The sequence below is a fragment of the Lepidothrix coronata genome, unplaced genomic scaffold, assembly GCF_001604755.1.
Source record: "Lepidothrix coronata isolate B3197 unplaced genomic scaffold, Lepidothrix_coronata-1.0 Scaffold12, whole genome shotgun sequence".
Lineage (NCBI taxonomy): Eukaryota > Metazoa > Chordata > Aves > Passeriformes > Pipridae > Lepidothrix > Lepidothrix coronata.
The window spans coordinates 3,216,241-3,241,720 of record NW_016690192.1 but is presented as its reverse complement, the minus strand read 5'-3'; the positions used below and the strand labels follow the sequence as shown (position 1 = coordinate 3,241,720).

The 25,480-nt window shown below is 42.0% G+C and overlaps 3 protein-coding genes across 7 annotated transcripts in view; 2 read left to right on the top strand and 1 right to left on the bottom strand.

The window, feature by feature from the left end:
- Positions 1-64: 64 nt before the first annotated feature.
- Positions 65-15,529, top strand: NDC1 (NDC1 transmembrane nucleoporin). Its single transcript, XM_017805290.1, is given in 19 exon segments — positions 65-211; positions 213-284; positions 525-645; positions 1,564-1,665; positions 2,039-2,213; positions 2,696-2,834; positions 4,185-4,293; positions 5,748-5,799; positions 6,446-6,578; positions 8,324-8,416; positions 9,397-9,478; positions 10,319-10,474; positions 11,412-11,666; positions 11,796-11,914; positions 12,141-12,191; positions 12,494-12,557; positions 13,290-13,390; positions 14,284-14,444; positions 15,271-15,529. Coding segments are annotated over 19 exon segments (2,196 nt in total). The 3' UTR covers positions 15,335-15,529.
- LOC108492735 lies at positions 15,513-25,480 on the bottom strand. 2 transcript variants are annotated; one of them, XM_017805339.1, is made up of 5 exons: positions 25,029-25,480; positions 21,584-21,722; positions 20,211-20,361; positions 18,648-18,905; positions 15,513-18,560 (listed from the first exon to the last, which is right to left on the bottom strand). In XM_017805339.1, exons 1-5 carry the CDS (start codon positions 25,042-25,044, stop codon positions 18,237-18,239), a joined length of 888 nt encoding a protein of 295 aa, XP_017660828.1. In that variant the 5' UTR covers positions 25,045-25,480; the 3' UTR covers positions 15,513-18,236. The 2 variants fall into 2 exon arrangements, with proteins under 2 accessions (XP_017660828.1, XP_017660829.1); XM_017805340.1 differs by lacking the exon at positions 20,211-20,361 and having other exon boundaries at positions 21,589-21,722; positions 25,029-25,476.
- Positions 16,446-25,480, top strand: part of GLIS1 (GLIS family zinc finger 1) — a 204,542-nt gene continuing 195,507 nt past the window's right edge. For 2 of the 4 annotated variants that reach the window (XM_017805333.1, XM_017805330.1), the window contains exons 1-3: positions 16,488-16,545; positions 17,608-17,697; positions 21,625-21,731. The gene's annotated coding sequence lies outside the window, so the exon portion shown is untranslated. Of the gene's footprint in view, positions 16,546-17,607; positions 17,698-21,604; positions 21,732-25,480 lie in introns of those variants that run through there. The other 2 variants (XM_017805331.1, XM_017805332.1) reach the window with 2 other exon arrangements.

Genomic DNA, 25,480 nt, shown 5'->3' with positions numbered 1-25,480 from the left:
TTTTACAATTTCCAACCCGGGAGGACCCTCAGGGACCGGGCAGGGGCACCCCCCTCAGGCCGCCATGGCAGCGCGGGGCACGCCGGGACTTGTAGTCCATCCATCGGACGTGACGGGACGCGCGCGCCCTCCCATTGGCCGCTGCCCGCGCGCGGGCGCGCGGCGGAAGTGTCGCGGGCCCGGCACGTGGGGCCGTTGGGCGGCGGCTTTGAACGGGCGGCGGGGCCGGGCCGGGCCGGGCCATGGAGGCGGCGGCGGGCGGGCAGCGGGCGCTGCTGCGGCAGGTCGGGGACAAGGGCAGTGCCCCGGGACCGCTCCTCTCACGCTGCGCTCCTTTCAGGCGCTGAGCTGGCGGGTGGCGGCGTGTCCCGGTCCCCCCTTATAGCTGTCTTTCCTCGGGCGCTGGGTTGGCGGGAGGTGCCGGTCCCCCTCGGTCCCCTCACGCTGCGCTCCCCTCAGGCGCTGGGCTGCCGGGTTCTGGACCCCCCCCGCCCCCTCGCTCCCCTCATGCTGTCTCCCCACAGGTGCTGGGCTGGCGAGTGGCCGCCGCCGTCACCTGGTCCGTGGTGCTGCTGCCCGTGTGCACCGCGGCCTTCATCGTCCTCAGCGGGCTCGACCTGCTCCACCCGGTGCGCTGGATCTCGAGTACGTGCCCGTCCGTGTTTTCCTGATTTTACACTCGCGTATTTGTATTTGTGTCTTTTTCTCCACTCTCTGTTGTCTTGGGCTCGGTCCCAGATAACGGGAGCTGACAGTGATACCGTGTTACACTTGCGCTTTGTGTCCTGAATGGTCTTTAGACTTTGAAGTGTTTCTGCGTTGCTTAAAACTATACCGCCCATAGTCCTCCCTAGGCAGGAATAAGTGTTGCAAGTTCATGTCCCTCACAGAAAAAAAACCCGGGGTAAGTGGCTTATTTGTCTGTTCCGAGTATTCGGACACACTTCCCCTTCCACTCTGTGTAGCTGCTGTTTCCATAAAGAGCTTCAGTTTCCTCTATGGTACATGGAATCACAAGTGAAATTCCTGAGGCAGCCACTCCACATGATGAGAATAACTTTCACTTGAGTACATGCACCAAAAATTGAGAGATGATTAGCTGGGAGCTTGATACCTGTGATCACTGAGCTGCTCTAGGCAGAGAGACTTGATTTCTTTTCCCCTTTGCTGCTTTTGGGGTTTTGTATTTTCAGTCTGTAAGGAATTTCTTCCCTTTTTAGCATCGCTGGATGGCTGCAGCTTTTATTGAATTAAGGGAATCTGCTTTATGTAAGCCATAGTTTAATTCACTTAGAAGGCTTTTTTTTTTTAAACTAAACTATGAGTGTTTGGTTATGAGAAAACCAGTTATAAGGGTGTAAAATATTTTCTGTGAAGTTTAAATATGGTTTTATGCAGAAATGTGCATCTGGGCAGATCTAGTGGGATTAGAGCCCATTGACCATTCCCCCCCTTAAGCTCTCACTGGATTGTTGCTGATTTACGTGCTCTTTTCTGTTACTTAATGTGCCACTGCTGTGTTACTGCAATCTCCTGAACTATAATATTTTCTACTTTTTTTAGATTCTTTCAATGATTTGTATACTTCCTACGTCATCTTTTGTATCCTCCTCATGTCTGTGGTGCTAATTGTAATAAGCATCTTCAACGTTGAATTTTATGCAGGTGGGTTGTGTAAACTGCAGAACTGTCTTTTATACTCTAATTAAACAGGATGACCATTTAAAGACATTGGGGCTTACATTCAATGTATTTAATGTTAGTGGATTAGATTTCCTTTTAAACTAATATAGAGAATATGCAAATCTTATTTTTGAGTAAATCATCCCAAATTCCCACTTACCTCATGGCTGAGACACTTAGCTGAGCCATCTCATTGATTTCTTTATAATTTAGTGACTGATCCCAACTGTGAAAAGTTCTTTGGTGATAGTGGTGGTTTTTTTAGTTTTGGTTGGTTTTCGTTTTTGTTTGTTTTTTTTTTTAATGGAAGTTTTATTAGTAAGAAGTGAAAATTCATTTTCTGCTTTATTTACAGTTGTGCCATCGATACCATGCTCTCGATTAGCACTGATAGGAAAAATTATTCACCCTCAGCAAGTCATCCATTCTTTTGTTCATGCTGTAATGGGAATGCTGGTGGCTTGGTGTGCTACAGTTATGACAAAAGGCAGGTTCCAGTTTCTTGCTGTGTCCTGCACGCCTTCAGAAAGGTAAGTGTGTGTGTGTGTGTGTGTGTGTTAAACAAAAAATTTTTATTATAAAATGTATTTACTGATAATTTCTTTCAAAAAAATCCCTAGAATTTGGGTACTCTCAAAAATAAGTAATTCTGTGTTGATTTTCTTTATTAAAGGACAGCAAATACCACCTTTTTAAATGTTACAGTGCATAGAGAAATAACTGGACCAGAAAAACTAAATTGCCAGGATTCTTAGTGGAAAGTTGAATGGTTGTCACTTGAATTAAGTCTTGGTCTTACAGTTAATGGGACACACTTCATAAAAAATGGAAGCATCCTAAATGCATAAAGTACAAAAACAGGTGGTGGGATTCCTACTTTAGCAAAAACTTACTGAGATACCATCACATGTACTGATTAGGAAAGCAAAATCAGACTTCTCATTTGAACTTCCTAAGGCTTGAATGAGTTTATTTGTTTTGAACTGCGAATTAATTCTGTTTTCTGTTTTAGCCTAGATGATGCTATTCCTCAGACGTGCCTAAATGAGTATCACCTCTTCTTTCTACTTTCTGGAACTTTCTTGGGATACAGTTACAGCCTTTTCTATCTTATCAACAATATGAATTATTTGCCATTTCCAATCATTCAGGTAAGAGGTTTAAACACCTTTCTAGAAGGACATGTCTAAGTAAAACAGTGATCAGAAAAAAGCCTGGACAGTTTGTATATCTGACTGTGGCAGTAGGAGTGGTCTGTGGGCAGGCTTTCACTGACAGACAAAGTGTGCACTCAGCTTTAAATGCCAGCAGTGCTCATCTTCTTCCTTCCTGCTCAGCTCCCTTCAAATGAACACAAAAATTGGGATGCTGTGACTGGAGTATTTAGACTTAGACTAACCTGATGCATGTAAAAGCTGGCTGAGGTGGCAGGTGAACTACAGGAAAGAGACAATGTACACTGGATATCAACTGGAGGCAACTGGATGTCAACTCCTTGAACTGACAACAAGGGTCACCTAAAAGCTGAGAATCTTGAGACTTTAAAAATAAAGAAAGGCATATTATCAGTTGTAACTGGGTACCAACTCAGTTCAAGTCTAAATAGCATATTTAATCTTGCTTAAAGCTCAATATCTAAAGCTGTTCCATGTTTGTAGTGCTATGGAAACTGAAATTCCAACAATTCCTTTGGAGGGGACAGTCCCACAGAAGAAACCTGTACCATTGTGAAACATCATCTTAAAAATACTTATTCTGTTGCTGTAGCCTCACAGCAGCCATTAACTTTGCCTCATTGGCAGATTTACACAGTCCAGCCAACTTGGCAAGAGGTGTCTTTAAACAAGGTTGCTTGTATTAGTGAAAAACATTTATACTGCACTATGCTGAGCATTGAGTTTATCAGCAAACCAGACATCATTTTGGCAATGCTGTAGCTGTAGTATTTTTTAAAAAATCTATTATTTGAATATTGTTAATTCTCCTTTTTTTTTTTTAATTTAACTTAGCCAAGTAAAGAATGAAATCACTTTGGTTTAATTTGCATGGTTTCATTTTCAAGGTTTCGTTTGTCAACTGGGTTGCTTTAGTCATTTGGAAAGAAATATAATTTATTTGTATGGAGGAAGGCATTAAGTTGGTTTCTCTCCTTGGAGGATTACTGACTCTGAAACTCATGCTTGTCTAAATTTCCCCTATAATTTAATTGAACATTTAGAATCTAAATGAAATCTAGTAGATGAAATATGTATTCTTCGGGTTTTTTTCCTTTATTTTGCATTAGAGTTTATAGGGTCTTCCCTTGTGTATAGGAGTCAATTTACTCCATCCTCCATTTTCTACTGCTACAAGTAGGAAAAAGGATGAGAACTAGAGATGCTTATAAAATGGCAGGAAAGATTGGGAGAATAAATAGTACGTGTAACACTTGGAATTGCCTTAAACTAATTTTTTTAACTCCACTAGACTTCAATACTAAACTTTTACTTGTTTGTTTTTAGCAATACAAGTATCTACGTTTCAGAAGATCTTTGCCTCTCCTGATCAAACACAGCTGTGTGGAATCAGTATATTTTGTTAGAAACTTCTTTGTTGCGTATTACTTTTTTGGTATGTGTTCCTGAAGTTCTCTCTCTTTTTTTTTTTCTTTTTTATTCCTGTATCTTGAAAACTTTAATCAGTCAGGCCTGTTATGCTATTTTTCAGCCTTTCAGGTAACTTGCTGAAGACACTTAGACTTGTTTAAACAAAAAGAGAGATCTAACACCTCTGTAAGACAGGAGGAAAAGGCACAGGATTTGTACAGCAATATTTGTAGGATGGCAGTTCTTACAGCCTCACAGAAGTCTGTTTAGCATAAGAGAAATGTCTCTTTCCAAAGAGATGAACACCTTCTGTAAGAATTTATTGTCTGGCTGATACATGATAAGGAGGTGACAGTGTTCTAGGGAGAAAGGAGTGGGGAATAATACGTTTCTACCCTGAAGTCTGTTTGATCACTGTGTTACTGTGTCTGGTGATCTCTTCTGTGCAGGAAATCTCATTGTAGGCAGCAGTGAAATAACCTGTAAGAGCTTGTAAATGGAGCAACCAAATTCTGATCAGCTGGTGGTTTACAATTTACATCAAAACCTGATGCTTTGGGCCACTCTGTACATACCTGTCCTGATTTGTGCAAAGAGGTTATAAATCTGAAAACAGTGCAGTTGAAAAAAAGGTTTTGTCTGTAATTTATAGTCCCTTTTTTCTTTAAATATCCTGAAATATATATAAATTAATAAACATCTCCATGCCTTGGGACTGCTCCCTTCATTGCTTGGCATTGGAAGTGTAGTGTCACAGAGCTGAATGTGACACACCAGCAGTGGGCATGACTTCACCACATGTAAATTTGCTATGTTTTCCCTATTATTTTAGGTAAAAAATAACACTTTGGCTTTATTCTCACGTGCCCTATATATTTTTTGGAGGGAGCTGGGGAGACAAAGGCAGTATGGTTCCCTCCCATATGAAAATGGCATGTTGTCTTTAAAAAAAAATCTCTGCTGATAAGGATGTTTGCATCAGACTTCTAAAAATAAGGAATTCTTTATGTTTTGGTTATAATTATCCTCCTAAATGATGTCAAAATATGCAAGAATTATTTCCACTTTATTTACATCAGGAGATAAATTAGAAGTACGGTGGTTCTATGTCAGTTTCCATTAAGTCTTTAAAAGCACTTTGCTGCTGCCAGAGCTGTAGTGAAAATTAGTATTAAACTGCTATTAACCCTCTTTTGTGAGTGAGAAAACACAATTAACTCAGTGCTGAGAAGCTGGCAATAGAAGAGAAGGTCTACATCTCTGTGTATAGTTGCTGGCCTGAAGCCTTTTTTTCGTTCTTTTGTTTCTATTTCTTGAAAAAAACCAAAAACCCCAAAGGCAGATTGTTTCCTTGTCCACGTGTGTTACAAGACCATTCTCTTGTCTCTGCCTTAATTCTGTCTTTGTCTTCTTTTTGGCCTGTCATGTGTGTGTGTTGCAGCGTCACATTTGTTTGGGTGTTTCTTTTTGATTCCGTAGGTTATATCCCAAAGGTATGGATATGTACCACAATGGATCTTCATATAGACAGGTAGGTAGGACATTGTGCTGGAAGCTTGGAATATTGCTGACAGCTCCCTTTGCTGAGGAGGTGCAGCTCAGCAGCTGCCTCTTGGTAGCAGGACTGGGTTCCTTGCCTTCCAACATGAAACGTGGGGAGTGTTGGGTGCTTCTGAAATGGATCCAAAAGGAACCAACAACCCTTTGTGGGAACCATCTTGTCATTAAGATAGTAATTAAGAAATCCTCTGTTTATTTCATCTCTGTAAGTCTCTGAAGTATTAGAAAGGCTAATCTCTCCAAATTGCATGTATGTGTTGTACCTGCTTTTCTGTGGTGTTTTTTTAGTGGGGCATCTTTATTTTTATATGGCTCTTGTTTGTTTTTAAAATAGGGAAGCTGGAGTCTTAACACCTTAATTGACTAAAACTGTAATCATTATTACTTATTTCATATTTCTTTTCCCTAATTTCATTAATTTGTCTGAACTTTATTTCATCATTTACTGAAAAATCAAAGAACTGGTATCTCAAATATATTTAAGAAATTGTTTTTGCAAAAAAAAAAAAAACACAATTTTATTCCTGTAATTGTTGTTGCTGCTGTAACAGCTTACTGCAAGCATCTCCCAAAATAAAACTACTAAAATACTTGCATCTTCTTGGTTTTATCTCCAGTAAATTGCATCCTCTCGACACTCTGAGTGGCTTATTGGATCTCTCCTTGTTTTACCATACCTGGTTGTGTGGTGTGTTTCTTCTGATGACATGGTACATTGCATGGCTGCTCTTCAAAATCTATGCTACAGAGGTTAGTACTTGTGACAGTGCTAAAGGTAGAACATCGGTGTTGCACAGATAATACTTTCTTTCAAAAGCAGTTTTACTAGGAAATAACTTACTGTGAGTTGAATTTTCACAGCATGCACTGCAGACAGTAACTGATAACCCAACACTCAAGACAGGCCTGGGCATTAACTGACTTTCCCTTTCTCCTTAGAGCAAGACAAGCTAAGAAAACAATAAACTGTTTCCTGCAAGCTAAGCTCTAGAAAGCTCAAATTTAAGCAAACCCTCAAAGTACAGAGTTCTCCAAAGCAGAAACATGTTAATCTAATTAGGTCTGCAGTATTAAAATAGACTTCAAGCAACTGTGGGAATTAAGACACTTATGCTTTTTCATTCAACCATAAAGTTACAAATTAAATGGGCTAAAAAAAGACCATTTAAATATATGAGACCCCAATTGAAGGGGAGGAGGGAGAAAGGAAAAGTCTTGCCAACAAAGAGTTGACTGATCTTTGTTTACAAATACAGCTATTTCTTTGGAAGAATACAGAGGAAAAAAAGTCCAACTTTTTTTTTTTTTTTTCAGTGAAAGCTTGACTAGACTGCAGATAAATAGGGGGAAAAAAGTGAGGTTTAAGTCCTGCATCAATGAATTAGTGCAAAGCACTCATGGAGTGAAATGGCATACAGTGCTGTTGGGATGTTAGCTTTAAAAAGGTCTAAGCATAAGAACAGCTCTGAGGTGTTTCAAAGGATAATAACTGAAGCACCAGTGAACACTGTTGCTGTCTGTAGTTGTTCTATTGCTTATAGAACTGTGGAAGACAAAAATATCCATCTGGGAAGGTATGAAATGGACCTTACCCTTTTGACTGTTGAACAAAACATTTGTTTATTCACATGATTTTATATTTTTTAATGAGCTAAAAAAATTCCAGAGTTGTTTATAAGTATTTGCATAGTGTTAACTGAAGTCATGAAAGAAATTTAGTCTACCTAAAGTCCATTTATTAACACTTTGAAAGCAATTGCTACCTCAAATTTAAATTTTGCAGTTGGAAACAGAGGAGAATAAAGCTATGGCATGTAAAATGAGTGCAGTAACATAAAACTAACAGTTAATCTGTGCCCAAACTGAACCACGTTAAATAGCGTTAAAAAATTGTGATGTTTGATACAATTCAAGCACTGCTATTCACATTTTAAATGTTATAGCCACAGGAATTCTATTAAAACACAGGACATGAAAATTATGATGATAAAAATAAGAATTTTTTAGCTTATCAGTGGAACAGTGCAAAAGAAAAATTTTAAAAATCTTTTCTTATTTGGTAAAAGAGCTCTTAGTTCTTCACCAGAATGGTTACCCAGGTCAAGACAGACTTTGCAGTTCAGGTTTCAGTCTTGTTTTGGAAAGTGGTATCACTAGTTTTTCACAGGTATGTGGTTAGAGGAATTTCTTTCATAACGATATGATGCACCTAGCTGTGTATTCTATGGGTACATGGAACGCACTTTAAGATAAAAATATCTGAATTTCTTCTGAGATTTTTCAATTTTAAACATAAGGAGTAAAGTCTTTTTATTACATGTTAGAATTATTATTACATGTTACATATTCCAGGTCAGTTTACAGTGAGTTGAAGCAGTGGATTATGTGCTTTTGTAGCTCATCATTCTCCTGACAAGTAACAGCTCAGGTGGGTTTTTCATAAGGTTTTCTTGTGGTTTCCTCTGTATAACATAACTTCTGATATTTATATTTAGACTCATCATTTTCCTGTCCAGCCAACATTTGCTGAGGAGACAGACCAGTGCCTGCCTAAAATCTTAAACAGCAATCCTCCCCTCCTTATAAAGGTAATTGAACTCCCACCATCTTCCCTGCTGGCTGTGTGCTGAGGTGTTTGTCAGAGCACTCAGTCACCTCTTCCTGGTACCAGTTCTGTTAACTGAGGTGCCAGTTCCTTCAAAAGCTGCCTCAGAACATTCACAAAGGCTGTTACACTTAATGGTGAAAATTTGTTTAGTAGTGACATCTGCTGGTGCTCACCACGCTGTTACTGTAAGGATTCATTTAGTTAGAGGGAAAGATCTGTTTGCAACATAAGTGTATTGGTGTGTACTGTGAGTAAAGAAGAGGAATTTTGGTCTATGGTAATCATTAATAGGACTTACTGATTATAATACTTAAAAATCGAAGGCCTCATATAAGAAGTATTATGTAAATAAAGAAAAGATTATTCTCCTGCACACGCAAAATCCACATTTACTGATTGTACAGATTTCTGGTAAGGCTGGAGATACAATAGGTTGCAATGCCTTTTTGAGCTTAGCTGCATTATCAGAGGATGTGTGAAGAAGAGTTGAGCACAGCACAATTTGTAACTCAGATGTTACTAAAAATGTCTAATTTATGATAGGGTCTTGCGTATTGTGCACGTTAATTATCACATGAAAAAGAATGTTAAGTTGGTCCTGTGAGGCACTGACCCTAAAGCTGTAGGTGAGCTCTGGTTTGCAAAAACAGTTCTTTCCTTACACTTTTTTGTGTCTCGGGCTCCTTCTGCCTGAGCTGCTCAGATAAAAAATAGTGTTAGATCTACTTGAGCTCCAAAGAATTGACATATCAGTAAAGTTCTCTGAAGCTCTTACCAACTCGGCAGCCATATCCAGAATGGTCCTAGGGATTTGCCTCCCTTCTTTTTCTGTTTCATGGCTGGTTTTAGTCTGTGTGAACTCAGTCTTTGGTAGGGATTGATTTTGTATGGATAACTCCATATTTTTTTAAGGAAATACGCTGGACTTTGCATGCACTAAAACATTTTCCTCTTTATTAGTTTTTAGCCTTACAAGACTTGATGTTACTTTCCCAGTACTCCCCTGTTCGACGACAGGAAGTCTTCAGCCTTAGTCAGCCAGGTAATTACAAAAACTATTTCGTGTTGATTCTTTTCCTTTTTCAAAAATTGTTAGTCAAATGCTTTTATAAGTTGTGCAATTTTGTGAGACCTCATCCCTTGTGGTGCCTTTTCCAAAAGAACGCTTAATTATCTATATTCGTATTGTTTCATCTACTAAACTCAAACCATTCTGGTGTCTGATTTAAATGACAGCCATGAGGCCATACAGGTTTAGGATATTGAAAGCAGGGCCCTCTTCACACCACCAATCAAATAGTCCAGATTGGATATTCCAGCAGATGTGTATGAAAGCTGAATGTTGAGGTGTGAGTGAGGGGAAATCAGGCACAAATAGTGAGTCACCCCTGGAGCCATGAGAGCAAACACTGGCTGTAATTTCAATTAGTACACAGGCCCTTTGCTATATTCAAACATATGGCAGAGAAGGTCAATTAAAACTGTTTAGAAGCCTTCAGGAACTTTTTGTAACACCTTATCAGGAATTCTAGTGTTTGTACTGCTTCAGACCTGTTTGCCATCCCCATTGATATTACTTTGTTCATTTTAACTGTTCAGTGATTTCAGGTCAGATAGGCTGAACTGCCTGTGTTTCCTGCTTGCTTAGCAGGTTCCACTGAAGTCTTTTTAGAGTTATCCATTGATAGGAGGATGGAATCTGTCCATGTTTTCATCTTCCTCTCAGTACGAACAAGCTGTCACAGTGGAAATGCCCTGTGGCGTTTTACAAATGGAGTAGTACTGTCACTGTGAAGCTCCTGCTGAGAGCACATGGGCACTGTCAGAACAGATACAAGAGGAGCAGCTGGGCTAAACATTCCTTTTTGTGTGCATATGTCAGGTGGGCACCCACACAACTGGACTGCAATATCAAGGGAGTGTTTGAGTCTTCTGAGTGATCTGACCCAGAGGCTGATTGCACAGCAGGAAGCTGCAGCAGCAAACGGGAGAGCAAAGCAGCCAGTGGGGGAGCTGAAAGTACCTCCACAGACTCCAGGTATGTGAGGAAATGCTCATAAAGGTTTGTAAAGCATGACAGTACAGATAGATACATGGGTACGTTAGTTTTAGTTAAGCTCTACGAGGAAAATGAGTCACAGGAATTTCTGGAAATAAATGCAAACAAAAAAGATTCTCTCCCAATATAATTTTAGGTATTCTTGTTGAGATAATCTCAAAATAACTAGAAAGCTTGGAAAGAATATGTTTACTCAGTTTGTTTACAAACTTGCCAAGAGATGCTTTTTAATTTGCATAACTGCTCTTATGATTAGTTTAAGATGGTAAAATTAGGGGGTTTTTTATGTTTGTGTGATTCACTAATATCACTGTAGAATAAGAAAAGCCCAGTCTGACTCCTGAGCTGTGTGCAGCCTCCAAGCATTTTGGATGTTTTACCTGCCAGACTTGGGCACCACTCCTGGCAGCAGAGCTGTGTTAGCACAAGGCTGCCAGGTAATGAAATCCCTTAGCAGGCAGTGCTCTGGGAACAGCAGGGACTGTTGGTATGTCAGAGGTGAATTTCTTCTGATGTTGCTATTCCTTGGATTTTGAGACAGACATGCCTTTTTTTACATACCAAACTTGCCAAAGACTTGTCACTCTTCTATATGTAGCCTTTTCTCTAGTACTTAATCCTAATAGCCCACTTTATGTGGATCTGTATCAGGGTGTCGTAATGATGGCTAGCAAAAGGAGAAAAATAAATTCACAAGGATCCTTCTCATTATTTGCTGTTCTTAAACTGTTGAACTTGGAAAACACTCCATGCTTATGCTGATGTACTTCTTTGCAAGACCACAGCGGTAACAATGTCCTATAATAAAAGCTCTGATGATACAGAAGTTGTTGAAATAGCAATGAAATAACAAACCTGTCTGTTATTTCATCTGTGCCAGCCTGTTGTCTCCATGCCGTGTGTTCTGTGTCATTAGGAGCTGTTGGGACAGAAGACGTGTCTTTCCAGTCACAGAGGTCTAACGTTGTTCTCAGAGCCACCATGTCTCCACTGGTTAAACCCTCCCTAATGCCTCTGAAGACGTCTCCTGGGTCTGACATTGGTTCACCCTTCACCTCACCTGCTTTAAATTGCAAGAAGGGAGTTGTGGATGTAAACTCCTCTTGGCATGGACCGCTCCAAAGTCCCCTTGTTATGAGAAGGGGACCAAAGCTGTGGACGTCGGTTTCAGGTAGAGATTTTTCCACAGCACTGTCTTGTAACCATAAGTGTAGTAGCCATGTCGATGGAGAGCTGTATTGTGAGGACTAAAGTGACAGCAACCAGTTTTTCTGAAGATACTGTATTTTTTTTCTTGTAGATCATCAAATGAATGGTTCCCACCATGAGTCCTTCCCAGTGCTCTCTGCTGCAAAAGCTGGTAGCGAGGCAGTACAGCCCAAATTTATTTACACATGGCTTCAGAACAAGCAAGAACAGGTAGAGTAAAACTGCAGTATATACAGGGTGCATCTTGGGTATTCTTTGGAAGAATTTCCCATTTTATGGAATGAATACTTCCTTCTCTGCTTAGCTTACATAACACAGATCCTTCCCTCCCCCTCAATGCCTCTATACTGTGTGAAGCTGGTAGGGTTGAAGAGGGCCAACTGTGCATACCTTACATAAATACAGATCATAAGTTTAATCTTTTGTTTCTTTTCAGATAAAAAACTTCTTGTCCAGACGGGCACTGATAATGTATTTCTTCAGCAAGGTAAGGGTGATCCTGTGTTTGAGACTGAGCAGCAAGGACTGGAAATGCAGGAGCACATGGGCTCTGCTGTAGCCTTTTGTACCTTGTCATAGAGTAAGGCTTCTAAAACCTGTATTTTTATCTAAGGTTTTCTATAAGTACAATTTTGTACTTACTGTGAGTTTCATAGCAGGATTATCCCATACCTGTCTGTTCTGAGGGGAGGGACAGGACCCTATGGAATGTGTAATACCTTAGTGAAACCTGCAGGTTTTGTGTTATTTTTTATAAAGTGCACTCACAACATTTTGGTTTCTTCTCAGCACCCAGAAGCCTCCATCCAGGCTGTCTTCTCTGATGCCCAAATGCATATCTGGGCTTTGGAAGGTAAGCAGTTTCCAGGTGATCCACTCTGTTGATTCATGGAAAACTTTTCTGGGCCTCTGTGCTTTATAAATATAACGGAACAAAAGTCTTTGAAACGCTTTTGACAAAATCCCAACTGCATTTCAGACACCAGACACCATTAGGCTAAAGTCTAATTCACTTGTTAGTTTTGAGATCCCATCTGAGATCTCTTACTTTATGTTCTGTAGAGATCCCTAAACTTATTTCTTTTGCTTCTCGATGATGTGAAGCCATGTATCATGTTTACATTTTCCCACCAATAGATTTATGACTTCTTTTTACAGCAGCTTTTCTGACTAAAGACTCTGAGTGTTTCTCTGTTAATCAGGGAATTGAGGGAGGCACTCAGGTCATAACTTAGCAAATAAATAGAAAAAGATGATCTGCAGAGAATCAGAACAATGACAGTATGTGGTTGTACTTTGGGATTTCCCTGTGGAAAAAGGGAGCCAATGTGTTTTTAAAAATTTATTTAATATATAATCTCTCTTGCTTTATCAACCTCAAGCTATAATACACTTGTAAAACCAGTGAGTGATTTAGTCCTTGAGCCAAAGCTGAGGTAACTGTCAGCTGGCTGCAGTAAGTCCTGAAGAGCTCTACCACACTAGTAGATTCTTCAGGCAATGCCATGATCTTTGTTACTGAATTCTCAACTTTTGAAGCATTAATTAGAGCAAAATTCTTTTGGGTTTTTTTTTTTTTTCAAAGGTCTGTCTCACTTGGTAGCAGCCTCCTTTACTGAAGACCAGTTTGGAGTTGTCCAAACTACACTGCCAGCTATCCTGAATACTCTACTGACTCTTCAGGAGGTAAAACTGTTAACTTTTCCTTACTGCAGGACAAGTTTAGGAGGAGTCTTGTTAATTTTACATTACGACCTTGCTGACTAGTCATAACATTCAAATTGTTGCCACTGAAACAGCTCTTTTGCAGTTAATCTGAACAAAACAGCTGGTTGTCACTGTGTGCACTATGAAACAGCTGAATAAAAACCCTGTTTGTTTTTTAAAATGTAGAAGGAGAAAGCATGGAATGTTTCAAAATAAAAAATGGTACTGTGTGCTTATTTCAGGGATGCAGCAATTATACTACTATATTTTATGCAGAGTTAGGACTGTATTTGGCTGTACACAATTCCTCGTGCAACACGGAGCACTTGGAGACATTGCAAATCACAGGAGATAAGATCTGTATGATGTTCTCTTTCAAAATACTAAGACATTACCCTCAAGTCACTGATGTTTATTCAATGTGTATTTTAAAAAAATCCAGATTTATTTCCAAGGCTGTGCATGTCCTATTGACATAATCATTTTACACTGCCCTAATGGACATTCTTGGAAAGAATTTGAAGGTTATTAAAGTTTTTCAGTGCAAGTCATTTATTCCAAGAACAGGCACAAGGGGGGGAAAAAAAAGCCAATACCTTTGTTTCTAAAAGAAAGAAGTCATAATATAGGACAGAGTTGTGTTTCTACTGCAGCATGTGCTGTGCTTGGCAGTTAAGACTAGTAACAGAATCTTGGTTCTGTGTTCCTGTTGATGGCTGGGAAATGATCAATCTCCAAAACGTTCTTGTGTGTCTTGGTGGAATTTCCGAATGTGCACTTTTTTTGCTTTGTTTGACACAAACGTGTCAAATGGTTACATTATGAAATAATTGAATAGATGACCTGATTTCTTTTATGTTTTTCTCAATCAGGTTGTAGACAGACATTTCAAACTGCCACATGTTTCTAGCAAGCCCTCCCGGGTCTCAGGGAGTCTGGTGGACACATCCTACAAAACACTACGGTTTGCACTTAGAGCATCTCTGAAGACAGCACTGTACCGGATAACTACTGTCTTTGGAGAACACTTAAAGTAAGAAATTCCTCGTGATTGCTTGCTTGTTAAATTTAGTTTAAATACTGTTATTGCAGAACCTGTGAGAAAAGAAGTTCGGGGGGGAAAAAATCTCTTCAGGTCATTATTCTAACACGGTATTTTAGTACTTTTTTGATTTGTGGAACCTTAAAAAGTTCTTGTGTAGATATATGGTCCCACTTAGAAATTTATTATTCATAGATTTCTGGGTAATTTTTCTTAGTGACTTTTCATGAACTCTTTCGAAGTAGTTCGTGAATACCACTCATTTAATAAATCTGAGCTGCTGAAAAGAAAATAAATCAGGTAGAGACAATTGTTCTGTAGGGAGAGAATCCTATGAAGGGTCCAAATAATGGAATTCTGTTGCTGCCTGGTCACCCAAAGGCTCTTTCTCAGCTACTGTCACAGCAGGCAGACTTTCATACTTGGCCTCTGAATATGTGGGACTGAAACTTCCTGCAGCATCTGCCCATCTCTCCCTGTGGGCATGAAATGTCCCTCAGTTTGGAAGTGCTCGATATACAGGAGAGATCATGTTAAGAGATTCTCACCTAAGTCATCCTTACAAGTTAATCAGTTGCTCTGTGTATTTAAAGGTAAGTAAATGGACGAGGTTTCCTGGGACAAGTGTCTTAGTAGTAGGATGAGAATCGACAGTTTTAAGGGTTTCTTTGTCTTGGAACACAGGATTTTCATACAGCTGGGTTTTCTAAAATTTAGCTTCAGTGTAATTGATTTCAATGTATACTCAATTTTGGCATGAGACTTTATTTTTGTGGTGTATTACACTTAATGTAAAATGTTCTGCTTTTGTTTTTAGTGCAGTGCAAGTGTCTACAGAACATAAGAAAAGACTTCAGCAATTCTTGGAATACAAAGAATAAATAACAGATTTTGATGCAGCTACGGTTGGATTTTTTCAAGACTCTTGCTAAGAAGAAAGTGAGACTAATGAGTCTTTTTATTTTGGCTTTTTGGAAAAGCATATGGAAGTACAAGTCGCAGAACAAAACTTTTAGAACTGTAGAAGAGCTCTTAGGGGTTTGGATCATCTTTTGTATAATAAAACTTGTAAAATTCATCTTGCCTTCTTTTAATGTCACAAATGAGAAAGTGCCAGTTCTTCTTTTAGGTAAGGCTATGACATTTGAGATTACCAGAGTTACTTTGACACTCAGATCCTTCATTATTTTTCACACTATGTTCTTTCCCTACCCTTTTCTGTTAAAGGGCTGAGCAGAGATTTACATAGATACTTAGTGTGCTTAAGTGCTTCATAAATTTAGTTGATAACACTTTTAGTGCAGATCAAGTGTGTAGTTTAAGAGTAGGAAACAGATGTGCCCAGGAATAAAACATGCTGCTCTTCTGTAAGCTGGAAATACCCCTTCAGAGTAGAACAGTGTGCAGAAAGGCATTCTTAACACACAAATACTGCTTGAAAACTTGAAGATTTTATCTTTAAGGTGACCTAGGAAACTAAGTTCTGATCTATGCTGAAACGTACAGGAAGCATTACTGCATTTAGTAAAACTCCCAAGCAACGATACTGTGAATTAAAGTTTAGGTCAACAGCTTTCTGTTCAGGGGGGTAGGAAGGATGTTAGCAGCATATCCAAATTTTTTAAAATAGCATATATTACTGGTAGATTCTGGTGAAAAATATTCCTTTTTTAAAGCATTTTTAAAAGTTTTTTATCTGAAAACCTGTCCCAAATAATTTGAAAATTAACTACTTGGTTTTTAAACAGACTCCAGTTCCTGTTATAGCTACACTAGAAAATGTGTATGTGGAGTATGAAGGTGAGAACAGTAAGCTAAATGGTCTTGCAAATGAATTTAGTGTGATAAGGGGAAACAATATTATAATTTTCTTTCCATTCTCTTTGGTGCTGTTAGTCTTATGGGTTTTGTTGTGGTGGTGTTTTTTTTATAGAGGACCCAAGATCTGAAGATGGCCCTGGTGTCAGTTATGATGATGTGATAAAATGATCAGCTCATAGTGAGTGGCTGTGTAGTAATAACCCTTTAGGGTAAAAGAGAGAACCTCAAATCTCCAATGAGACCTGCATAGTGCTTTCTTCAGCAGAGACAGGTAATTTTCTTGTAATGCAGACACTGCAGGTGTTAGGTTTGATAGTGGAAATGAGAACTGTATTGTTCTTTTTGCATTGAGATGGCTCACAACAAACACACAAGGTGATGGACAGCCTTCCACTATCTTTAAAGATTAAGCACAAAGTCTCTTAAAGCTTTGCCAAGCTCAACTTCTGTCACAGGTTTGATTATTATTTCAAAGCCTTTTGCCTGCCTGACTTAATAAATAATTTAATTTGCTTATTTTCTGGCATTACAATGTGCACCTGGAGTTAAATGGTGCTTTAGCTGATACCTCAGGTGTAACTGTTGACTCAAATACTGCAGCTGAAAGTTTCCACGAAATTTTATCACACTTTTAAACAGGTTCAGTATTATTGCTGTGGTATCTTCTGCAACACCCTCACAACTATAAGCTGCAAGGTGTAATTAACAGTGTTGAGAGTTGTCAGCAGCAGGCTTAAAATGGAGATGACTTTTTGGATGCCAAAGTGGTTGAGGTCTGTCCTCCTGGTGTTGCAACAGAGATTTGCACATGACATCTGCTAATGTGTGTGTGATTCGTGGCATTCTCTGAATGGCAGAAGAGCTTTCAAAAGCTGATTGCTTTGTGGTTTCTTTAAAAGCTCCAATTCTTAAAGAGCTGAAGACTTTTTTTTTAAGCCTTTACTTAAAAGTGCATCTTTCAATTCATCAGCATGAGCTACTGTTAAGTGTATGGGAATATAAAATGTATGTTAGGTGGTGCCCTCTGAAGATGCAGTAACTGGCTCACACAACACAAACAGGGATAACATTCTAATTTTGGTTTTGGGAATAATCATAATCCCCTGGCAAACTGCTGGTGTTTCAAATCCTTTTGTATACTTTTGTCTTAATATGAAAAGAATCAGCCTGTGAAGCCTCTGTGAGGTAAGGGAAGAGTCTCTTGAGTTCAGTTCTGCATTCCGGGTAATGAGGAAAAAAATACAGCCTTTTTACTGCTGGTTTCTATGGAACTGCAGTTAAACTGAATCCCTCAAGCCTGATAATGTTTCTCATCTGTTTAATCATCTCAAAGCTGAACTGCACCTTGTTGCTGGATTGCCTGCTGCATGCACAAGTGAAACAGCATTCTGGCAACCTTGTGAACAACCTGCCTCTCCCACAGGTCAGCTGCATTCAAGAGTACCTGAAATTATTTCCACTGCAGCTGTGGAAAGCTACAAGGTTGATGGTTCAGACCTGTGTTCCTGCTACAATGGAGTAATGAAATAGAGGCTTTAGCTCTTAAGCAACCTGTTATGTCTGAAAAAAACCCCCATATATCCTGCTTAGTTTTCTGAGATAGAGCTTTGGAATTCAGCCTGTGGGTGGACAAATGCAGTGGCCCTGATCCTTGGAGCTGTTGCACGCTGCTGTATCCACAGGAGCCAGGCCAGACTTGCTCCCTCAATAGGAGCATTCTGCCACTTTGGAGAGCTGTCCCTGTGCCAGTGGTGGCTCCAGGCCTGAATGCCCCCTTGAAATGAAGTGGTTTCGATTCTGTTGCTTATGCTGTGAACAGAGGCTGCATTGTGTGTGCTGTGCTCAGTGTCCTCAGGCCTGGAGCAGCCACCTTCCCACCTGCCACAGACCTACGGCTCTGAGGGCATCCAGCTGCAGCCGTGGAAGTACCAGCCTCTTGCTGATGAATTTTCTGGTACCTGTTCAGTCACAGGCAAGTGGTGCAACCTGTGGGCTGTGTGCATGCCAGATCTCCCCCACCTCCTGCCAGTGGCCACCTCTGGGATGGAGCTCTGCCTGGGGGAGTGCCTGATGCTCTGAGGGGTTGGGTGTACGTGACTGCATATGAGGTGGCTCCAGGAGCACCCTTGGCTGTGGAGGAGCTTCTTGCCATGTGCAGTGTTGTCCCCTTTCCCCAGGGGATGAATGGTGGCAGCTTGCAGTGCTTTCCCTGTACAAACAGGTGTATTGCAGCTGCAGGGCTTCACCTGCCCATGGCAGCCATGCTCCCACTTCTCCCATCACCACCTACAAAGATGCAATAAAAAACATAAAGGTCTGTGTGGAATCATCATGGACACTGCAAACTGAGGACCCTCCTCAATACCCACATACCTTTCCCCTTTGGTCTTTGATATTTTCCATCACCAGTATGGTGTTCATGTATTTGCTGTGTGGATCAAATGCATTTGGGTGCTGTAGACAGAGCTGGAATGTGGTTTGCCAGGCTCTGGTGTTGTAAGCGGATGTTCTTGCATTAGAATGTTGCTTTCTCTTGCTGCAGACTGGTGGAGATTTGCATTGGGCAGACTGGCTTTGGACAAACCTGTTGTATAAACAAATGGTGCAGGTCCCTCGTGCCTGAGAAACAACCTGAGAAAGAACAACACCTGCATCATGCTCTGATTTCAGAAAACCAAAAGTAATCTAGAGAAGACCTCACCTTCCTGTCCTTGCAAAAATCTCGGGACTACAATAGAACTAGTCATGCAGGAGACAGATGAACATAGTATTTCTGGAGCCTGCCATGAGAACAAAACACAAATTCAAGTAGGAATAGTTCCCTGGGTGGCCTGCTGGATACTCTAGCTGATTCTTTGAATAAGTGGTGGTGGTGGTACAGGAGTTCCCTCTTTTTTTCTTTTTCTATTTTTTATCCTCCTAAAGAGTCAGTTCCTACAGTCAGAATTTCAGAGAAAACTATGGCCTAAGCACATGTATGTACTCATGGAATCATCAAAGAACCAGTGCTGAGTGCACTGTAGGTTCCTCTCCCACTCCTGCCCAAAATGCACAAAAAATTCCAGGCTTTGCCTTTCACTTCTTGAATAACTCAACTTTTAAATCTGACTACTAAAACACAGGGCTGGGGTGGGCTGTTGTATTCAACTGCATCTTGTCTGAAAAGGTATGACGAGCCCTGGAGGGAATTTTAAAGGTTTGGGGAGTGGGATTGTATAGCTCTCTGTGAATCAAAGATTGTTGGAGTTATGTGTAAGCATCATTCTCCTCTCAGCACAGCAAGTTCCAGTTGTAGGCTTACTAATGTTAGAAGTTTCAGCTCAAGAGACAGGCTGGGTGCTTGTCTCCAGGGCAAGCTTTGAGGACCAGGGAGATGGGGCAGCAGCTTTGCAAACCACTGGGTTCCCTGTCTATTCACGGGCAGAGGTCACTGCTCAGAGCAGGTCTGGGGAAGCACTGGGCTGTGAACCTTGTCAGTGGTGGTACAAAGTTTTGGGTTAAGCACAGGGCTGCAGCTCAAAGCTGGGTAGTGAGGGGCTGTCTTTACAGATGTTGGCAGTCAGTTCTGAGAAGGCTTTGTCAGCAACCATAGAGTGTTGTAGGAAGAGGAAGTCCACTCTTGTGGTTAGTGCAAGCTGAACAATTGGTTTGTCCTTTCTGTGCCTTGCACAGGGATCCTGTGCTGCACTTGAGCTCTTCACAGGTGGTTACTTTACAAGTCTCCCAGATTTCACATGCTCTGTTTGGAACACCGAGGGTTGAGTTTGATGGAACCAGAAATGTGTTTTACCACAGACAAGGATGGGAAATGCTAAAGGGAGTGAGGGGTAAGGGAAGCAGTTAGTCTTTGTCACAAGTTTAGCCCTCAAACTGAAGATTTTGGCTTCTGGGCCTCTGTTGTAAAATGAAGCTTAGCCTAACCCCACCCTCTCTCACCTCCAGTGATGATAACAAAACATTTGTGTCCAAAATCAGTAGGCTGCTGCAGTGATGGACACTAAAGAAATGCCCTGGAGTAAATGAACTGTATTCTGCGCAGGGCTTGGCTGATGTGCAGTAAATACATTCCATGTGTGGCCCAGACACTCTGCCAATGAAGAGAAAACAGAAAGAAGAGTGGCTAGCTGCTCATTCAGCAATTGCTGTCTCCAGTGCATTGAATATATGGAGCCCCAGGCAAAATAACTGGGGGCCATGTTATAGCACCAGTTCTGTAACTCATTTAGAGTAGGCATGAGATGAGTTTGTACCAGCAATTCTAGTCCTGGCATGTCCCAGTGCCAAGGATTAGATTTTACAAACTGAATATGCCTCAGTTGTGCTGGTTTTGGGGGGGGGGTGTTGTTTGTTTGCTTTTTTATGACTGAAGTTTACTTTACTACCTGTGTTGTGTAAACATGGTGTGAGAAGGGATTTATTTATAGATCGATGCAGAGAAATAGTAGAGATGAATGTCTGAGAAAGGTAACTGCAGGTGTAACAACCACATCCTGAATGGAGGCTGGTTGGACCCTTTTCTAGACGTATTTTTCCTCAAGGTTGACTAGAATGATCTGTCAGTTAACTGGGGAGGCAGGAGGGATCTGTAGTGTTACAGTGGCTTTGGGAGATACTGGTAATTTCTTGCAGTCTCTGCAAGACAAAGGGGGATTCAAGATAACTGTATGGTTTTCCCAAAATATACTATTGAAAAGAGGCTTGTTTATAAAAGATAAGTCAAAGTGATCTGAGGAATTTCTTTTTTCTAACTATAAGAGCCATAAACAAATCTGTAAGTTATGAGGCAATAGTTGAGTATGTTGCTAGATAATGTGTGGTCAGTTTGACCCTGCTGCCTCAATTTAGGAGGTCATTTTCAAACCACTATAAAGAAGGGCTTTGTGCTGCCTTAAAGGGATATAGGCAATATCTAAGAAACGGGCATACTCACAGACACAATCCCTTTGGCTCAGTTTTTGTTTGGTTGCTTCTCTTTTACAATCTGTAGTGCAGTAAATTAAAACAAAAACAAGTCTGGACTTGGCATGCCTTTGTAAAAAAATGTTTTGTATGAATTGACAGCTAGTGTGTGACTAGGCTATTTATAAGAAAGTTTGTTATTCTCCTACCAGAGAACCTGTTTTGCCCTATATTAAGAGAATACTTACGGTAACACCTCCCACCTCTGTCTGCACTGCAGCAGTTACACAAAATTCTTACGATTTCAATTGTGTCCCTTTAAAATTTCATTTTGTTGCCTGCTGGAGTAAAAGATTTCAATATATGAATTAGAGATTAACACTTCTGCTTGTTTGCTCTGCACAGCTCACCTTACCTGTATCTGTTCTGCTTCATTCCTCTCCTCCCACAGAACTGCTGGGGGAACTGGAGGTTTCAGCTGCTCCAAGTTTCTCGAAGATCCGGTTTGTGACGACACACAGCACAGCGGCCAGTTACAGCCATGGGTTCCTGGCAAAGGTAAAGAGCACACTGGGAAGGCTGGATTTGGTGAACTGGAGTTCCCTTCATGCAATGTCCTTTCCCCCCTCCTGTGTGTTCAGCTCTCCAGGCGGGACAGCTGTGCCTCTGCCTGTGCAGCTGTGAACACAGAGCCAAGAGGCTGCGTGTCTGCCAAAGCACCTGTAGACCCTGTGAACACTGGTGTGGCACCGACCTGATCGTGGCTGGTGTCATCAGGGAAAAACTGATGCATCAAACTTTTTTAAACTTGTTCTCCTTACCGGTACAATTTCACCCCAGCCTGAGCTCACCTTACTCTACTACCCGTTTTCTCTTTCTTTGGTCACCAACTAGGGGTGAATGGGCAGATGGGCAAGTCTCTGGTTACTTATCAAGTGGGTGTCCTACCCTCGTGACCTAGTCAGAGGATATTCAGGCAAGCAGTTGCATTCCTCTGGATGTTCTTTATACCAAATTGCAACCTCACTTTTCATAATTGATTTGAAATGAAGCAAGCCCCAGGGACTAGCTTCAGGGACTGAAGATGGCCTGTCTGCCTCAGCTGGAAGGTCTGCTTTGGTGATGGTGACTTCACTAACAAAGGAAGGAGAAAACTGAGCTAACTGTGGGCCATGTTATGACCCATGATCACAGCCCTTGACAACCAAGAATGTTGAATAAGAAGGCTAATATGGGGAAATCTTTCCCTCATTCTCCTAAAGGGAGAGTATTGCTCTCCAGTGACTGGTTTTCACAAGGACACAAAGAGTGGAGACACCCATCTATTTATTTCATGGATGTAGTGACAACATTGGGTGAATCAGTGTTTGCTGTACAGCTCGTGCATTCAGCAAAGTCATGGTGACCCAGGGCATAAAACAGTCTTAGCAGCCACGATTGCACTTGCTTGGCCTTTGTTCCAGAACCAAAACATATGAAGTGTCTTCTGATTCAGCAGAGAAAGAAAGGGGACTGCTTAATTCTCCCATTGGTACAGTTATTCAAGAAGCACTTGCTTCTCCCAGCACTTGTTCCTTTCACCTCTGTGGATTTGCCAGAGGAGCCAAGTCACTGCTTTGGAACAGCTGTAGGAGTCAAGTCTCTATCAGACACATCCAGGTCTGGAGGAGAATCTCCATCCACGACCAGTTTCTCTTGCTCAAACCCAGGGATGGGCATCCCCAGCTGCACAGTCCCAGCAAAGACAGGGCAGCTGCCAAATGCCTCGCTTGAACCTGAGGAAATGGTGGTGAGAATCCGTGGGGCTTCATTTCCTATGGGAGCAATGTAGGTACCTGCAGCCTGAGCCATGAGGTCTCCAACTCTGGGAGATGACCTGCCACGGGGAAATTCATCTCGCTGTGAAGGGGCTTCACCCTATATGCTGTTGGAGATTGGAGCTCTGATGTGCTTCAGTCCAAAGCCTTCCTGGCTTTTAGAGGGTGCCCAGAGCACCGAGGAGGCTCCGTGCCCGTTCCTGCCCGCGGAGCAGCCCAGCCCTGGGCGATTGCTGAGCCAGTGGCGGCACCTGCCGGTATTTTGCGGAATATTCTGGATATTGGTAATGGTGAAAAAAAGAAATAAGCAGTGGTTCAGACGGCCTCAGGTAGAAAATGCAGAGTGATGTGGGTTAACGAGCTGTCCTTTTTCCTGCCTGCTGTGGGAAGCCCCCTAACCACAAAAGAAAATCCCTCTAGGAAGGTACCCAATATGTTCAAAACTACCCGTTTTCTAGGAAAACCCCTCCAGTTCAGGTATTTGGGCAGTGTGTATCAATATAGTTGTAATAATTTGAACAAGATGAGCCCGTGTTCAAAATCCATCTCAACACTATTTTCTTCCTGCACTGGAAGCAGCAGGATTACCTTGGTTACACTGTGTTCTGGAATAATATTTCCTTCAGTAAATTTTACTGCCTCTTCACGTCAACTGAAGTTTAGACTGTTGCCACAGCGTTTTTGTGTCTTAAATAATTACTGCTTCTGGTAGCACTGCCAGGTGCCTTTGGCATTTCCAAATTGAAGAGAAAGAACAGCTCGGTCCTGAGAGCCCCAGGGACAGATGGGACTGGGGAATAGGGGATGTAGGTTAGCAGAGCACTGAGAGGTGGCTGCAGAGTACAACCACACAGAGTGACAACATACACTGAAAATTTTTACATTGGTGATATCCTGGAGATCTATAAAAAATTCAAATTCAGTATTTGTGCCACCTAGTTGATATTTAGTTTCCTATAGACTTAAAGTGAGAATTTCTCCCTTTTTGCAGCTTCTTGTTCTCACTGAGATATTCTGAAGGGATTTATCCATTTTTAACCACATTTGACAGAGAGCTATTAACAGTTTAAGATATGACCTTATAGAAAAAAAAAAGACCCTATTACTGCCACTGTTGAAGAGAAAGGCTGGCAAGCTCCTTCTTTGGTAGACCTCAGGGCATCCACACTGGGCAGGAATGAGTAGAGGCACTGCAAATGAGAGTCATTAGTACTGGTGCTCCCAGAACTGCTTGTTCCATCTCAAGATCTTGTGTCTTTTATGGAGAGTTGCTTCCCTCCCACTAAATCCACAACACTCATAGCGTTTGCCAAGAAAAAGTCATGCCTTCCTGTCCTGACCGTTCCTGTACGCTGCAGGGTGAAAGATGTTATTAAGGGTCTGGATAATACTGTGAGTGAGGCATTCTGTGCAGCATCTGTGCTACAAGATGATGAAGATCTTTTGTCTCCCTGCGGGATGCTCCTCAGGAGGGGTGCAGCAAGATGCCAGTTCAGTAGCTGTCCCTCCTCCTTGTGCTAAATCTCCCAAAGCCTCTCCTTTAGGTTTGCTGTGAACAAGCAGGATTTCCAGCCAGCCGTCTGTCTGATTTACACCCATGTAAATCAGGGCTGACTCGAGTCACTGCTATCCTGTAGCTGTCCTGGTGTGTTACAGACCTGCTGTGCTGCACCTGTGCTGACAGCAGCATGCAGGGCAGCAGGGTGCAGACACCCCTGAGCCAGAAAAGTGTGGGCTGGTAAAGCTTGCTGGTGCAAAGCTGCACATCGCGGCTCAGCCTGCATTTGCTTGGAACCAGGCCCAAGCTAATAAACCCAACTAGATTGCTTCCAGACCCGAGCTGGCCCAGGAGGAGCCAGCGCAAATGTCACAGTGCTGTGGTGCTTGCTCTGAGCTAGTTTAATTGTCTCTGCTGGCACGGGCCAGCTCCTGCACCTGTAGGGCAGGAAGGGAGTGATGCATGGCCACTTTTTACAGAAGCACTGAGTGCACCTGGAACTGCGTCATCGGGGAGATGTCTTGGCCAGGTTGTACCCACCTCTGACCCATCTCATGCTTCCCGGGCCCAGTCCCTTGGCAAGGCTTTGCTCTCTCCCGCTGCTTCTCCATGACACGCTGCAGCGGCTGTGGCTTTCGCACACGAGCTGTTTATAGGGCGCTGCCGGCGGCTCCGCGGCGGGGAGGCTCGTGGTGGTGCCCACGCGGTTGTGTGCCCGGGGCCGGGGCCGCCGGACCCGTGAGCAGGGTGTCTGGGGTCAGCAACCCCACACCCGTGGGCAGAGGGGAAAGGACCAGGCCTATGGCAGCAGGGCAGCGGGAAGGGAAATCACGGACCTCTCGGGAGGCAAGTGTACGAGCACAGGGAGCTCTCCCCGCCGGGGCGGGCACTGGGAAGGTGCGGGGCCCGGTGCGCAGGGAGCGCTCACCCTCTGCCACCGCCCGGGCCAAGCACGGTGTGCCCGCGCACCCCCTTCCCTGCTCCGTGAGGGG

Bases quoted from the DNA above. Each gene is read 5' to 3' on its own strand.
- LOC108492735 (XM_017805339.1), bottom strand. The intron at 20,362-21,583 runs GTGAGCTGTGCA...CTTCATTGGCAG, and splicing joins GCAGAACAGATACAGGTAAG to AGTGTCTGGGCCACACATGG. The intron at 18,561-18,647 runs GTATGTGGGTAT...GCATCTTTGTAG, and splicing joins TCAAAGACCAAAGGGGAAAG to GTGGTGATGGGAGAAGTGGG.